Genomic DNA, 14,526 nt, shown 5'->3' on the forward strand with positions numbered 1-14,526 from the left:
ATTCTTAAAGATATTTTAGTGCAAGTGAATATATATTTTTACATTTCATTCAATCAAAATTTAAAATTGAGATATACTTTTCTAACATTTTTGTTCTAAATCTCCATATTTTGTGAATGATAAATGAAAAAAAACTTACACATTTAATTTGATGTGAAGAAATTTGAAAAAAAAATTGCAATTTGAAAAAACAATTTGAAGTTAATCCTTCCCATATACAAGTAAAAACATTGTCAGTGAAAACAGTTTAATGATGTACTAATTTTTTAATACACGAACACAATAATTTTGAGGATGATTCTAAGAAAGATTCTTTTTAGTATTTATATTTATACAATGAAATAAATTAGTTATAATTGAATAATTTAACTTCAATTATTTAAATAATTTTATTCAATATATAAATTTACCTTGATTAAATTGTTTTATATTAACAAATATGGAAACAGGTACTGCTCTTTTTATTTACTGAGCATCAAGTTTTAAGTTCATATCAATTTTTCACATTTTTTTTCTTAGAAAATCATCAATATGGAGAGGTAAATCAGCTTGGAGGACTATTTGTGAACGGTAAGTTATATTTTAAAACATACATATGAAACAGGAATTATGGACATTACATTTTTACAGGGAGACCTTTACCTACAAATACTCGCGCGAAAATTGTAGAACTGGCTAGACTCGGAATTCGACCGTGTGATATATCTCGTCAATTACGTGTTAGTCATGGATGTGTATCGAAAATTCTTGCTAGATATCATGAGACAGGGTCTATCCTACCAGGAGCAATTGGTGGATCTAAGCCTAGAGTAACTACACCAAAAGTAGTAAGATACATTAAAGAACTGAAACAAAACGATCCCGGAATATTTGCATGGGAGATTCGAGATAAACTTCTCTCTGAAGGTGTATGTGATAAGAACAGTGTACCGAGTGTTAGCTCGATTTCCAGAATTTTAAGAAATAAATTGGGTCTTTTGAATCGACAAATTCATACAAATAACACTAATTCAAATGCCATGTACAACCCAGTTTATTCAATTTATGGTCCAAACGAATGTATCAAAACGGACAGAACAGTGAGCAGTGATGTCAATATTCGTAGACACCAGAGACCTAGACCAACATACCCAGTCAGCGGCATAATGATAGATCTACCACATTTCAATCAATCAACCCCAATCAATGCAGCCTCATCTAGTTTTTATAGAGACACCACACAAAGTTCGATGAGTTACTACTTTTGTGTTCAAAATGACTCTGAAATTTACACCTAATTGAAATAAGATCATTATCAAAATAATTCTTGTTTGTTTTGATACACTGGACTTAGACTTTATAAGGCTTCAGCCTTCTTTGCTTTTACAAAGCAAATTCTTTGTCTCCATTTAGCAGATTGTTAATATTTGGTTCCAATGAAGGCAAGATAGATCCAACTCTATTTGGTGATTTTTTTTTATTAAATGTTATTTTTTTATGAAATAAATTTTATTACATGAATTTTTACTCGAATACGACTTTAACAAATAATTAGCAACACTCAAAAAGCTGAAAACCTTTAGCTAAAATGGAGTTCAACATAAAAACAAATTTCAGGGGATCTTTAACGTTTTTAGTGTGTAACTTATTCTCACAGAATAACAGTTTTTTTGATCATTTACCACTTTTTTCGGTTTTCAACTTCTAAAACAAATTTATATTGAAAAAAAGTAAAAAAAAAACAAACTGTAAAGTATGAATCAAATCCTTTATGAGAGGGAGATATATCAAATTTTGAATTTCTCTCTGAACTCGTCAAAGTTAGGGACAAGATTAAAATACAACCCTGACCAAAATGATATAAATTTTGGGCAATTGTGTTGAATCTGGAAACTCAATTTCTTATAATCTCTTTTCTAATTAACATTAACGAGCTTTCGACATTTTTTTTTTTTTTTGTTTTTTTTTATCGAATTCTAAAAGCATTAATTTAAAACTGTTGCAACTTTTCTAATTGTCACTTTTCATTTTTCACGCTAACAAATTTTCCAAAAAATATCATTTCAAAATTATATTTTTAAAAACGTTTGTTGCCTATCGATTCAAAAAATTCACAAACATAATTGGAACAAACTGGAGAAATGTGCCTTTTTTCGCCACTTTTGGAGCTTCTAAAGAGCTAAAACTTTACTGTGAATCTATGAAATAATATTGCCTGTTGTCTAACAGTTCAAAAAATATATAATACCTACTAAGTGGATCTAAATATATTTTGCCACAAAACCTCCTGTACATTCAAACAGAAGGCTTTAACTGGATAGAAATCATTGAATTCTAAAGATATTCAAAAAAAAATGTTGATGCCATTTTGTAGCTTGGAATGTTAAATTTTATTTTTCTGTTAGACAATTTTGCTCCAACTGTTGTTTTTATGCTCTATATCAGCGGTTTTCCAAAAAAAAATCATTTTTTGAATGTGCCCCATGCCTCATGAAAATTTTTCGAAATTCGCCAAAATGTATGGATGTTTGAATGTTCTTCATTTCGGTTTTGAGTACATTTGGTCCTAAACTCTTAATGATTCAACTTAATTTAAAGTCTCTACTCCACGTAGACAAGAGTCCATACTTATGATTCCAAATCACAATTATTTTTTCTTTGAAGCTTTTATATTTTTCCGGTCCATAGTGAAAAGTCAAATTTTTTAGTAAAAAACGTCCTAAATTTCTCTAGAATTTAATAAAAATTTTCAAAATTTGTTTTTGAGAGCTTAGTTGGCCTTAAAATGCCGTCTTTTTGTCATATTTAGATTCTTGATTTTTGTACCGGAACATAGAGATAAAAGGGGTGTTTGAAGGTGCCCATATCATGAAATACTTTTAAGCGAATTGTCTCGGATTCCGACGTGCTAGACAACTATGAGTGGGCATTTTAGAAACTATTAGGTACCTAGTTTAATTACCAGTTAAGAAAACCAGAAACTATAAGATCGGGACACCAAGACAGAATGACAGGCAGACAACATAAGAAATTCAATAATAAAACATATGATAATACATACAATAAGGCAAGAAAATAAGGCGAAAAAAAATAATGATTTATATACATCTCCTCCGCCTTACTTTTCCCAAAAATTCAAGGTAAGAATAATGATAATGGTCATTTTAGTATACTGACCGTTCAACATTCAAAAAGTAACTAAAAATCATCAAAAATTAATTTATTAAAATCTTTTTCTTGGATAGATGTTTTTTGTTATTTAAGTTTTTTAATTTTTTAAAAGTGTAGACTAAATTTTATAGAAAAACTATGAAAGAAATATGTCGAAAATTTTTATGAAGGGATTATATAATATAATATATATTATATAATTATTATATAATATATAATAATATAATATATTTATTATATACCTAATATATTTATTTTTTATAAAAAAAAAATTACTTAATTTTTATGCTTCTTTTTTGGCGTTTTTGATCGTTAAACATTGATTTTTCACATTTATTTTCATTATTTCATTATATCATTTATTATTTTTCATCCATTATATTTTCACATTTATTTTGTTTTCATTATCTCAAAGTTTTAACTGAAAATTGATATAAAATTCCACAAAAAAAATATTGAAGAAAAAAAATTTAATTTTGGTCACGTGAGTGAAAAAATACAAAATAGTTCACGTTCAATAAATATATTATTAATGTAAATTTGCTGTTTTTATCGTTTTTTTTATCAAAAAGCACTGAAAAATGTCAATTTTTTCCTTTTTTCGGAAAATCGGAGGGGGTGTCATAAAGTGCAATAATTAAATTTAATGGCCTTAATAAACTTAATGAATACCGTAATGTAGAGAATGCTAAGAGAAATCAAAAATATGTTCTCTTAACGAAAATTGAAGTCAAAACTCGTTCTCTTAACATTTTTTGGTTTCAAATTTTAATTTTAGAAAATTTTTGACTGAAAATAATGAAATTTTAACCAGTTTTGTATTTTTATATATTTATTGTCATTTTAATGTAAAAAGCGTTTAAAATACAACTAAAAATTTTTGAAAAAAGTCAAAAATTTAAGAGAAATTGTCTTAATTTATCTACATTTTTCTGTTTCGTTTGAATTTTAACGGTTTTTTTTCTCTTAGCATTCTCTACATTACGGTATTTAAAAATGTCTGACATTCAACTTTGCTGCTTGTTAACTCAACTAATTTGCCTTCAATCTAATTCAACCGCGTTATTTTTTGATTCTCACTTTTTTATCAATCAAGTATTATAAATATACCTTTCCCAAGTAGAAGATTGCTAATAAATCTTGAATTAAAGTTGCGTATATTGATGCGGAGTTGAAGTATTCTTAAAAATACTGGTGCAAACGATAGAAAATATAGAAGGTATCGTTAAAAAGCTTTTTTGTTTTTTGGTGTAACTAACTTCTTTATTTTTTTTTTTATTGCAGTAGCAACATGTCAGACGAATCATATCCGAAAACTTTGTATGTTGGTAATTTAGATCAATCAGTCACTGAGAACTTATTGGTTGCTCTCTTTGGACAAATTGGAATGGTGCGAAATTGTAAAATCATTCGAGAAACAAACACCTCAACCGACCCTTATGCTTTTCTTGAATTCGATAATCACCAATCTGCGGCAACAGCACTTAGTGCAATGAATCGACGAGTCTTTTTGGAAAAGGAGATGAAAGTTAATTGGGCCACAAGTCCTGGCAATCAGCCAAAAACCGACACAAGCCAGCATCATCATATTTTTGTTGGTGACCTTAGTCCTGAAATTGAAACAGAAACTTTAAGAGAAGCTTTTGCTCCTTTTGGAGAGATATCTAATTGCAGAATTGTCCGCGACCCTCAAACATTGAAATCGAAAGGCTATGCTTTTGTATCTTTTGTAAAGAAGGCTGAAGCAGAAAATGCAATAACAGCGATGAATGGACAGTGGTTAGGGTCTCGTTCGATTAGGACTAATTGGTCAACTAGAAAACCTCCACCCCCCAAGGAAGGAAATGTCAAAAATTTTAAAGGAGGTTCTAGTAAGGTGCCTTGTTACGAAGATATCTTCAATCAAACCGGTCCTACTAACACAACTGTATATTGTGGGGGATTTCCTGCGAATGTGTTGGCAGATGAAATAATTCATAAACATTTTAAACAATTTGGAAACATTCAAGACATACGAGTCTTTAAAGATAAAGGCTATGCATTTATTAAATTTACATCAAAGGACTCTGCGACAAAAGCCATTGAAGCAACACATAATTCAGAGATACAAGGATATTCCGTTAAATGCTTCTGGGGAAAGGAGAATGGTGGTGATGTAAATAGTAGTATGGTAACAGGATACAACGGAATGATACTCACTTCTCCTTCAACCAATAACACCGTAAGTAGTCCAGGCATTACAGCAGGACCCACTCAGACACTAGCACCTCAACATGCCCCACAATTTTCACCGTATTCATATCAACAAATGGGTTATTGGTATCCTGTACGTATAAAAACATTTTAAATATTTAGAAATAAGAGCTCAATATGACATTTTTTTTATTTCGAAGGGGTATCCTACTCAAATGCAAGCTCAGTACATACAACAAAGCTACTACCCTTATGCGTATGCCTCACCGCAACAAGGAACAGCAGGTAAAATACATATCAGGATTACTAAAACTCTTAAATTTTCTGAAATATTATACTATTTCTACCAGGGTATAGAATGATGCAACCTACCACCTGGAATGCGAATGTGACAACATCAAATAATTCAGCGCAACCACAAATGATGTATTCAGCAATGCCTCCATTTCAAACCCAATAAGAGCAATAAAAAAAGATAAAAAAAAAGTTCGGAAGACACAAAAAAATATATGCTATATGATGTTTGATCAAAAAATTTAATTATCTGGTATCTCATTGAAAAGTACATTTCAAACAAAGGTTTAAAGAAAGGAAAGCAAACTGAAAATCTTGTTTGTATCAAGTCTTTTGTTAATTAAAGGGATACTAAACTAATTATTCAGAATTTTTGTGTTTTTTTAAACTGGATATAAATACATCTTTGAATGATCAATAAACTATTATCAATCTTGTTTTTTTTATTTGTATTCAAACATACTTACTTTCACGTATGTATTTCTTTTTTCAAAATCTAATGCAAATGGATTTCAAATATAAAAAAACAGGACTTTCATATTGACAAGTTGTATGTATTTTTTTATTTTCACTCAAAAAGTCTCATTTTAGGTAGTACCTACATAATATAAAATTGTGATTTTTTCATTCTTTAAAACTTACATATTAAAACATCATTAGGTACACATCTAGACAAATGTTAAATAAGGTAAGGAATACTGTAGAGATATTTATTTTTGAAACATTGCCTTTTTAACTAAATAATACATTTGTACACATTCTAATGAAGTTTTGGTTCCTATGCCTTTCGACATGATGTCAAACCGTTTACCTTTGTTCTTTAAAAAGTAAAAAAAATATTCAAATTCATGTTTTGTCCAACGATCTTCACATTTCAGACTATTCTTTTCATGCAAACTCTTTGAAATAGCTAAGTGAACCTCTCCTTTTACATCGTGCAATATTCTAAGTCCGATTTCTTCACTTTTAACTATATGATTCAATATTTGAGTCTTCAATAAACTACAATAGTTTTCAAGAACTAATTCATTCGTTACACAGTCTGGATTCCATAAACATGTTTCTGATACACCATTATCTGAATCCATATAATTTTCAATAATTGTTGGTATATCAGCTTGATATAAGCTACCAATATTGATTTTCGGTTTTATTTGTTGGTTAGTTTCAATTTTTTTCCTCATTATAGAATACGGTCGATAATGAGCAAGTTGCTTAAAATGTTCATGTTTTTTAGTAAACACGTTATTTTTCTCTATATTTGATGATCTTAGATTGATTAATGATACTTTTTTGTCAATATGTTCCTTGGATGTAGCTGAAAGTAGTGGATCATCAGATTTTACCATGCTGTACCGCTTTGAGACATTCTCATCAGATCCGCACATTAAATATGACTGATCTAATTTATTACTTGTATTTAGAACGTATCTTGTTGAGTTTGAATTAGTTGTTTTAATTGTTAAATCATTTCCAAAGTTTTTCAAAGATATTAAATCATCAATTGCATATTTTGGACAATCTTTTATATCTATATTCGATATATCTTTCTGAATAACTTGCATGTTAAAAATCTTTTTGAGGTCCTCAAGATTCGTTGAGGTATTTATCGTATCGAGAGAATAGACAATTTGCCTTAAATTTTTGTTGGTATCAAGATGTGAATGGTCATATTGAGACTTTACTAACTCTTGCTCAGCCTTTTCTGGAAAAGATTTTCGTCTATGCAATTGGATTGGAATGAGCACTTGTTGCCTATTAATTTTTGAGTCTAACAAAATGCTAGGTTGGCTATCCTCTTTTGGAAGATCATTTGGAATTTCTCGCTCCGCTAGAATTGTTGGTTGGTGTTTTATACTTGCTGGCAAAGTAGGTGTTACCAGAATCTGAAATGTAAAATGATATTTATAATAGAATAAATTTTTTTTTCAACAATATAACCACACAGTGGCGGATTTATTAATTTTTTTTTTATTTAGAACTTGATAATTTTAAATGAAAAACGCCACTGTTGGTACTCCATCGGTTCACCTGATCAATGTTTCGTTTGTTATAAATTTTTTCTCCAATCAATGCTCTAACACCAACACTGGCTGTAATGAGGTGAGGAACTTTCTTCACTTTTTCTAAGTCTTTTTTCAAATAACCTCCATGTAGTCGCATATGGCCATTTAAAGCTGGAATATTTTTAAAATTCCTACAATTATAGAATAAATTAAATATTTTGTTAATAACAGTAATAGTAATAACAACCTATGACAAAGATGACATTCCACCAACAATTTTTGACTTGTATTGTCACTTATTTGTAAGATATCTGACGGCCCTGATTCATAACTAAGAGTATTTTGGAGCTTCATCTTTAAACAAAAAATATTTTAAAATAAATAAAACACGTGAACGTATAAACTAACTTGAATGTTCCATGTTCTGGGCCTCATTTCACAACTTTTTGTTTGTAACGTATCAAGCTGATTTGTATTTCCATTATTAGTTGACGATATGATTGTTTTACTTGTTCCTACGTTTATTCCACATTTGTGGTGGTTTTCAATATGTCTTCTAAGAGATCGTGCATCGCAGTATGATTTTCCACATCCTGGTTGATCACATTCGAACGGTTTCTTATTTCTATGTGTTAAAAGATGACCATTTCTACAAAAAAAAAAAAATGGAAATACATAAAAAATTTTTTAATTTTTCTCTAAAAATAAATTTTTAGATAATATGTTGTATTTTATGATAATATGTTGTATTTTTAATTGAGTACTTACAAATGATCTTGTCGTTTAAAAGCCTTTGTACAAGTTGTACAGATATATTTTCTTTCATTGCTATGAGTTAATTTATGTTTTGCTGATAAAATTAAAAGTAAAATGTAATGAGTAAATATTTAAATTTTTAAATAATTTATATTTACCTAAAGCAGAAGCATTTCCGAATACTTTTCCACAAATCTGAAAATATTTTAATGAAATATATTTTTCTAAATATAATATGGAGTTTATTGAAAAAAAAAACATTAGTAAATCCTACTTGGCATTGCTGTGGTCCATGTTTTGTTTGATTGTTTCTTTTCACTTTTACTTTTTTCTCTACTGAGTTATTCAAAATTGAAGATATATCCATTTTTTTAATTATTATTACTTTTTATCTTTTGTCAGTTTAATTAAAATGGATTCAAAATAAACTCTGTTCTTTTGTTGCACATAGCGCATGCGCCTATTTATACACATTGTTAATTGAAAGGTCTAAAGTGCGCATACACATTTTTTTGAAACCAAGGGTAAGTCTTCAAATAAAATACGAAAAATTGAAATGTCTTTTTACAATGCAAAAGTTACATTAATATTGTTTTAATTTACACTTTTCTTTTTTCGTGAGATAATTAGTAATATTTTACTTAATAATTCATATTAACATATTATTTAAAAAAACTTAAATGATTTTGAATAAAACATAGGAATACCTATTCTGTTTTATAAAATAGTAATTTACTCTATGTGAGGACAATACTTTTTCAAAATTCAGTAGTTAATGTATATCATGAGTACATATATCAGTCAAATCAGTAAAGATAAACATATTAATTGATAGATTTTTTTATAAAATTATTAATGATATGAACTTTGATAACTGAAAGTAAATATATAATATAATTAAGCGATCACAGAATTATTAGAATAAAAAGTAAGGTATATTTAAATTAAATTTATCAGTAAAAATACTAAAAAATCAGTAGCTAATTAGTGTTAATAAAATTTTCATAATGAAAATCGCAATGCAAAAAAATTACATAGATATAAATTACATGCCAAAATTGAATTTACCAATAGTACATAAATGTTAATATTATATTAGGTATTATTTTACAACTTAAGAAATATTATTAAAAGAAACTGAATGTCTCTTTCGATTGAATATAGCACTTGAAATCTTTATTAGCATATGAATTTAATTTCTTTTTTGAATTATGCTAAAAATAGACTAACATTAAATTTATAAAATACAAGAAATAACTATCTTAAACCAAAATATTTATGAAAATTTTAAATGAAATGAAATGTAAAGTGAAATACAATATTTTACGAGTAAGCTTTACGAAAATTTATTTTTCAACCTTATACGAATATCTTACCCATTTCAAACCAAATAATAAATTGATTAATTATAAAATTTGTAATTAATTTCAAGATATCATGACAGTTATATTAATCTGCAATTAAATATGTATAATAGTGGATTTTTGATTGATTAATCTAAAGATAGGACACTTTAACGTTAGATTTATTTTCTGCCCAGCTTAATCATAATTATGTGCAAAATCCTTCATTGGCTAAGATTTATACTGTACAAAAATGCCTTTAAAAAAACTAAAAGGCAACCGAATTTGTAAAGAAACATCGCATACTTGTTAGTATATCGAAGCACAAGTATATAAATAAAATGTAATTTGGCATTCTGACAATAATCTAACATTTAATTTCAGAAACACCTATTTGATGCTATGAGACTTTCGTCTTCCTCAACAACGAGTTAGTGTCTCGGCTATTTTTGTTCAACCTGCACGCGTTACTGTTTATCTAAACAATGCTATAATTAGAAGTGAAATGTTGAAATTTATACATGACGTTTTGTAGATTTTTAAAGCAGCATTTACTCTATAAAATCTTATCATCGTATAATTCGTTACATCATATCTATTGAATATTATGTATCCCAGTTTATTGATACTGAATGAGCTTATTATAAATGTGTTTAAAACGTTTATCACATTTTATTGACTGGTACTATACTATATTGGATGCAGTATAATTTCAACATACATAAATAGTACATACACAAAAAAAATATATAATACATTTTCTCATTCAAATAAAAAAAAAATAAATAAATAACTATGTTCCCGTTGCTGTCTTCTGCGACCATTGTAACGATAATTCTAGGACTAACGGAATTTAGTTCAATAGCTGTTTTAGCGTCTAACACAACGTCTCATCACGATGCACCTACAAAATGTCAAGACGGACTTCTTTTGTCTGTTTGGAAGCCCGAGGATAACCTTACAACAGGAGATCGAATTGCCAGAGGATTAGTTTACTTTTTTTGTTTAATCTATCTTTTCATCGGTGTTTCCATTGTGTCAGATAGATTCATGGCGGCAATCGAGGTTATAACTTCAAAAGAAAAAGAAGTGAAAGTAAAAAAACCTGGCGGAGAAGTCCAAATTGTGGTGGTAAGAGTTTGGAACGAAACTGTTGCAAATTTGACTTTGATGGCATTAGGGTCGAGTGCACCTGAGATTCTTTTGTCTGTTATTGAAATAATGGCTAAGAATTTCAAAGCTGGCGATCTAGGACCTGGTACAATTGTTGGATCGGCAGCGTACAACTTATTTGTCATTATTGCAATTTGTGTACTTGTAATTCCAAATGGAGAAGTGCGAAAAATAAAACACTTGCGCGTATTTTTTGTAACTGCGACTTGGTCAATATTTGCCTACATATGGCTTTACCTCATATTGGCGCAAATCACGCCTGGTGTCGTTGATGTATGGGAAGGTTTTCTCACTTTCTTATTTTTCCCGGCTACTGTTATTACAGCCTATATTGCAGACAGGAGACTTTTGATTTACAAATATATAGGCAAACAATACAGAATGAATAAACGAGGTGTTATAGTGCAAGCAGAGGGAGATACGAATATTGAACTTGGGGAAGATGATACACTTAAAAAGCTACAAGAAAATGGAGTGAGTGAAGAAATACGGGACTTTGAAGAATCTAGGCGTGAGTATATTTCAGCATTAAAGGATTTGCGTAAAAAATATCCTCAACATGACTTACAACAACTTGAAATCATGGCTCAAGAACAGTTAATGAATAAAGGTCCTAAATCACGCGCTTTTTACCGTATTCAAGCTACAAGAAAGATGATGGGTAGTGGAAACATAATGAAAAAAATCTCAGAGCGCGCTCAAAGCGACTTAAGCGAAGTAAGAGCAGAACTGAAACAAAATGACTTAGAAGCACCATTAGAAGAAGAGGCACCGTGCAAGTTGTACTTTGAACCAGGTCACTATACAGTTATGGAAAGCTGTGGTGATTTCGAAATTCGTGTAGTGCGTAGCGGTGACTTGTCAATGAAAATATCTGTTGATTATGAAACTGAAGATGGTTCTGCGGAAGCTGGAAGTGATTATGTTGGCAAAAAAGGAACATTGGTGTTCTTACCAGGTGTTGATGAACAAAGATTCAAAGTTGAGGTTATCGATGACGATGTATTTGAGCAAGATGAATATTTCTATGTTAGACTAAGTAATCCAACTGAACCAGCAATTTTATCAACTCCAAAAGTAGCTACTGTTATGATCTTAGACGACGATCATGGTGGAATTTTCGCATTTAACTCTAAAGACTACGAATTAGTAGAGTCAGTGGGAACATTTGAGCTAAAAGTTCAGCGGTACTCAGGAGCGAGAGGAAAGGTCAAAATTCCGTTTTGGACTGAGGATGGAACTGCTAAAGCCGGTAAAGATTATGAAAAAACGGAAGGAGAACTAGTTTTTGAAAACAATGAAATTGAGTAAGTTAATACTTTCAAACTGATCATATTTTTTTTAATAACAAAAATCCTAGGAAATCTATCGACGTTGTTATTCTAGAAGAAGGAAGTTATGAAAAGGATGTTCTCTTCTACGTCAACTTGGGTGAACCACAGGTCTCAGGAGGTTGGTATTTTTATTTAAAAAAAGAACTATTAAACGATAATTACTTTGTTACTCAAAGACCCAGAGCTTGAACAACTTATAGTAGATGCAGAGTCTAAGAAAGCAGAAGAATTATCTGAAGAAGAAAAAATGGCCTTGCTCGGGCGGCCTAAGCTTGGAGATACTGTGCGAACTCAGTTGCGAGTTAAGGAAAGCAAGGAATTCAAAGTATATTCTTTATACATTTTTATTAAGATTTTTTTGAACTAAAACCTATTATTTTGTTTTTGTATCCTCTTAGAGTACTGTTGATAAGCTTGTTCAAAGAGCAAATGCCTCTATTTTAATAGGCACATCATCTTGGAAAGAACAATTCCTTGAAGCAATTACAGTTAGTGCTGGTAATTATTATTTCTTTTTTTTTCTATAAAAGTGTAAAAGAAAAATTGTTTTTCAAATTATTCAAAATTAATTTAGGTGGTGATGATGATGAAGAAAACGAAGGCAATGAAGAAGATGAACCGACACCAGGTGTTATGGACTACATCATGCATTTCTTGACACTTTTTTGGAAAATTGTATTTGCATTCATACCTCCTACTGGTAAGGAAATTTTTTTTGTGTGCTTCTAAAAAAATCCCAATTTTATATTATAGATATTTGTGGTGGCTATGTATGTTTTGTTGTATCGATATTTTCAATTGGTGTCGTAACTGCTGTTATTGGAGACGTTGCATCACACTTTGGTTGTACGTTAGGGATTCGTGATGCAGTAACCGCCATTGTTTTTGTAGCATTAGGAACAAGTATACCAGGTAATCCAGACTTAAATTTTATTTACATTTTTGGACTTAATTATTATTTTACTTTTCATAAGATACGTTTGCGAGTAAAGTTGCAGCTATTCAGGATAAATATGCAGATGCAAGTGTGGGTAATGTAACTGGAAGCAATGCGGTTAATGTATTTTTAGGTATTGGTGTCGCTTGGACAATTGCCGCATGCTATCACGCCGCTCACGGAAACAAATTTGAAGTCGATCCAGGAACGTAAGTGCATCTGTCCTTTTCCAATACTCAATAAAATACCTACGTTCTTTTGTAGTTTGGCATTTTCTGTCACGTTATTCTGTACTGAAGCTGCAATAGCTATTGCCGTCCTCCTTATTCGTAGAAATAAAGCAGTAGGTGGAGAATTAGGTGGACCACCGATGCTGAAGTATGTGACTGCAACCATTTTAGTTGGTCTTTGGCTATTTTATTTAGTGATGAGCAGTTTAGAAGCATACGGAATCATTAAAGGATTTTAAGTTAATGGCAATCAAAGACAAAAATAAGTAATTCTTGATTAAATAAGGCTATAATTAAATACTATATTAAGAATGGTACAATTTATTATGTTATTGCTCTGTACCGTAAAAAATATTCAATACTGTGCAAAAATTTATTATTTTTTCAATTAATATTCTTAAGAGTTCTCTCATAAGCATGGTCTTTTCGTCTGTAGTCACGATCGTATTTTCAGATTGACTTGTATAAAAACGGAATGTTCAAGTTTCTAGTTCCTAAATTATGCCCATTTGCCTTCGTAAAGATACATAATATTAATTCTACCGATTTTTCCAAATTGTTTAAAAAAAAAAACAAATCTCGAAAATAATCGTACATATCGTACTCCAAAATAAAATGTATGTTGAATTTAAAAATTTTGTCTTATGTAAACGTTAATAACGAAAAACAAAAAAAAAATAGGTAAATGTAATCCTTTTTAAATTATTTATTTTAATTCGAATGTCCATTAATCAAGCAATATTTTAAAAGTAAGCTCAGTATAAGTCCAACAACAAAATCTTTGGTTTTTATTATATAAAAACAATTTCAATCTAGGTATTACTCATATAAGACATCATCAAACATCAAAATTCATTGTATCGATTTATAATTTTATAGAAAAACTGATTTTATATAGTAGTGTTGATCAAACATTCGCTTCTAATTAAATAACTTATAATTTAAAAAAAAAACATAAGACCGTTCATTTTAATTAAATAAATACAAATTTTTTAAATATATTATAAATGAAAATTTAAAGTATGGGTAATTTGAGCCCCCTTTGTTCAATATGACTGGGAAACTCCATAGTTTATTACGTTGCAAATTTTAAAGTAAAAAATTTGTCCA

General features: G+C 29.5%; 4 protein-coding genes across 4 annotated transcripts; 3 read left to right on the top strand and 1 right to left on the bottom strand.

Annotated features, from left to right (window-relative positions):
* The first annotated feature begins 439 nt into the window (after positions 1–439).
* LOC134835333 (paired box protein Pax-1) lies at positions 440–1,277 on the top strand. Its single transcript, XM_063850207.1, has 3 exons — positions 440–449; positions 520–570; positions 631–1,277. Exons 1-3 carry the CDS (start codon positions 440–442, stop codon positions 1,275–1,277), a joined length of 708 nt encoding a protein of 235 aa, XP_063706277.1.
* A 2,928-nt stretch (positions 1,278–4,205) lies between these two features.
* On the top strand, positions 4,206–5,997 carry LOC134833074 (nucleolysin TIAR). Its single transcript, XM_063847255.1, has 4 exons — positions 4,206–4,369; positions 4,435–5,476; positions 5,544–5,628; positions 5,694–5,997. The coding sequence occupies exons 2-4, from the start codon at positions 4,442–4,444 to the stop codon at positions 5,801–5,803; spliced, it is 1,230 nt and encodes a 409-aa protein (XP_063703325.1). The 5' UTR covers positions 4,206–4,369; positions 4,435–4,441; the 3' UTR covers positions 5,804–5,997.
* A 673-nt stretch (positions 5,998–6,670) lies between these two features.
* LOC134835334 (zinc finger protein 135) lies at positions 6,671–8,766 on the bottom strand. The gene is made up of 8 exons (XM_063850209.1): positions 8,674–8,766; positions 8,558–8,594; positions 8,412–8,493; positions 8,052–8,292; positions 7,891–7,997; positions 7,669–7,834; positions 6,984–7,523; positions 6,671–6,715 (listed from the first exon to the last, which is right to left on the bottom strand). Exons 1-8 carry the CDS (start codon positions 8,764–8,766, stop codon positions 6,671–6,673), a joined length of 1,311 nt encoding a protein of 436 aa, XP_063706279.1.
* A 468-nt stretch (positions 8,767–9,234) lies between these two features.
* LOC134834849 (sodium/calcium exchanger Calx) lies at positions 9,235–14,428 on the top strand. Its single transcript, XM_063849642.1, has 9 exons — positions 9,235–9,332; positions 10,127–12,222; positions 12,276–12,367; positions 12,426–12,574; positions 12,648–12,747; positions 12,824–12,949; positions 13,003–13,161; positions 13,224–13,395; positions 13,451–14,428. Exons 2-9 carry the CDS (start codon positions 10,538–10,540, stop codon positions 13,653–13,655), a joined length of 2,688 nt encoding a protein of 895 aa, XP_063705712.1. The 5' UTR covers positions 9,235–9,332; positions 10,127–10,537; the 3' UTR covers positions 13,656–14,428.
* The last annotated feature ends 98 nt before the right edge of the window (positions 14,429–14,526 follow it).

The sequence above is a fragment of the Culicoides brevitarsis genome, chromosome 3, assembly GCF_036172545.1.
Source record: "Culicoides brevitarsis isolate CSIRO-B50_1 chromosome 3, AGI_CSIRO_Cbre_v1, whole genome shotgun sequence".
In the NCBI taxonomy this organism is placed as follows: Eukaryota; Metazoa; Arthropoda; class Insecta; order Diptera; family Ceratopogonidae; genus Culicoides; species Culicoides brevitarsis.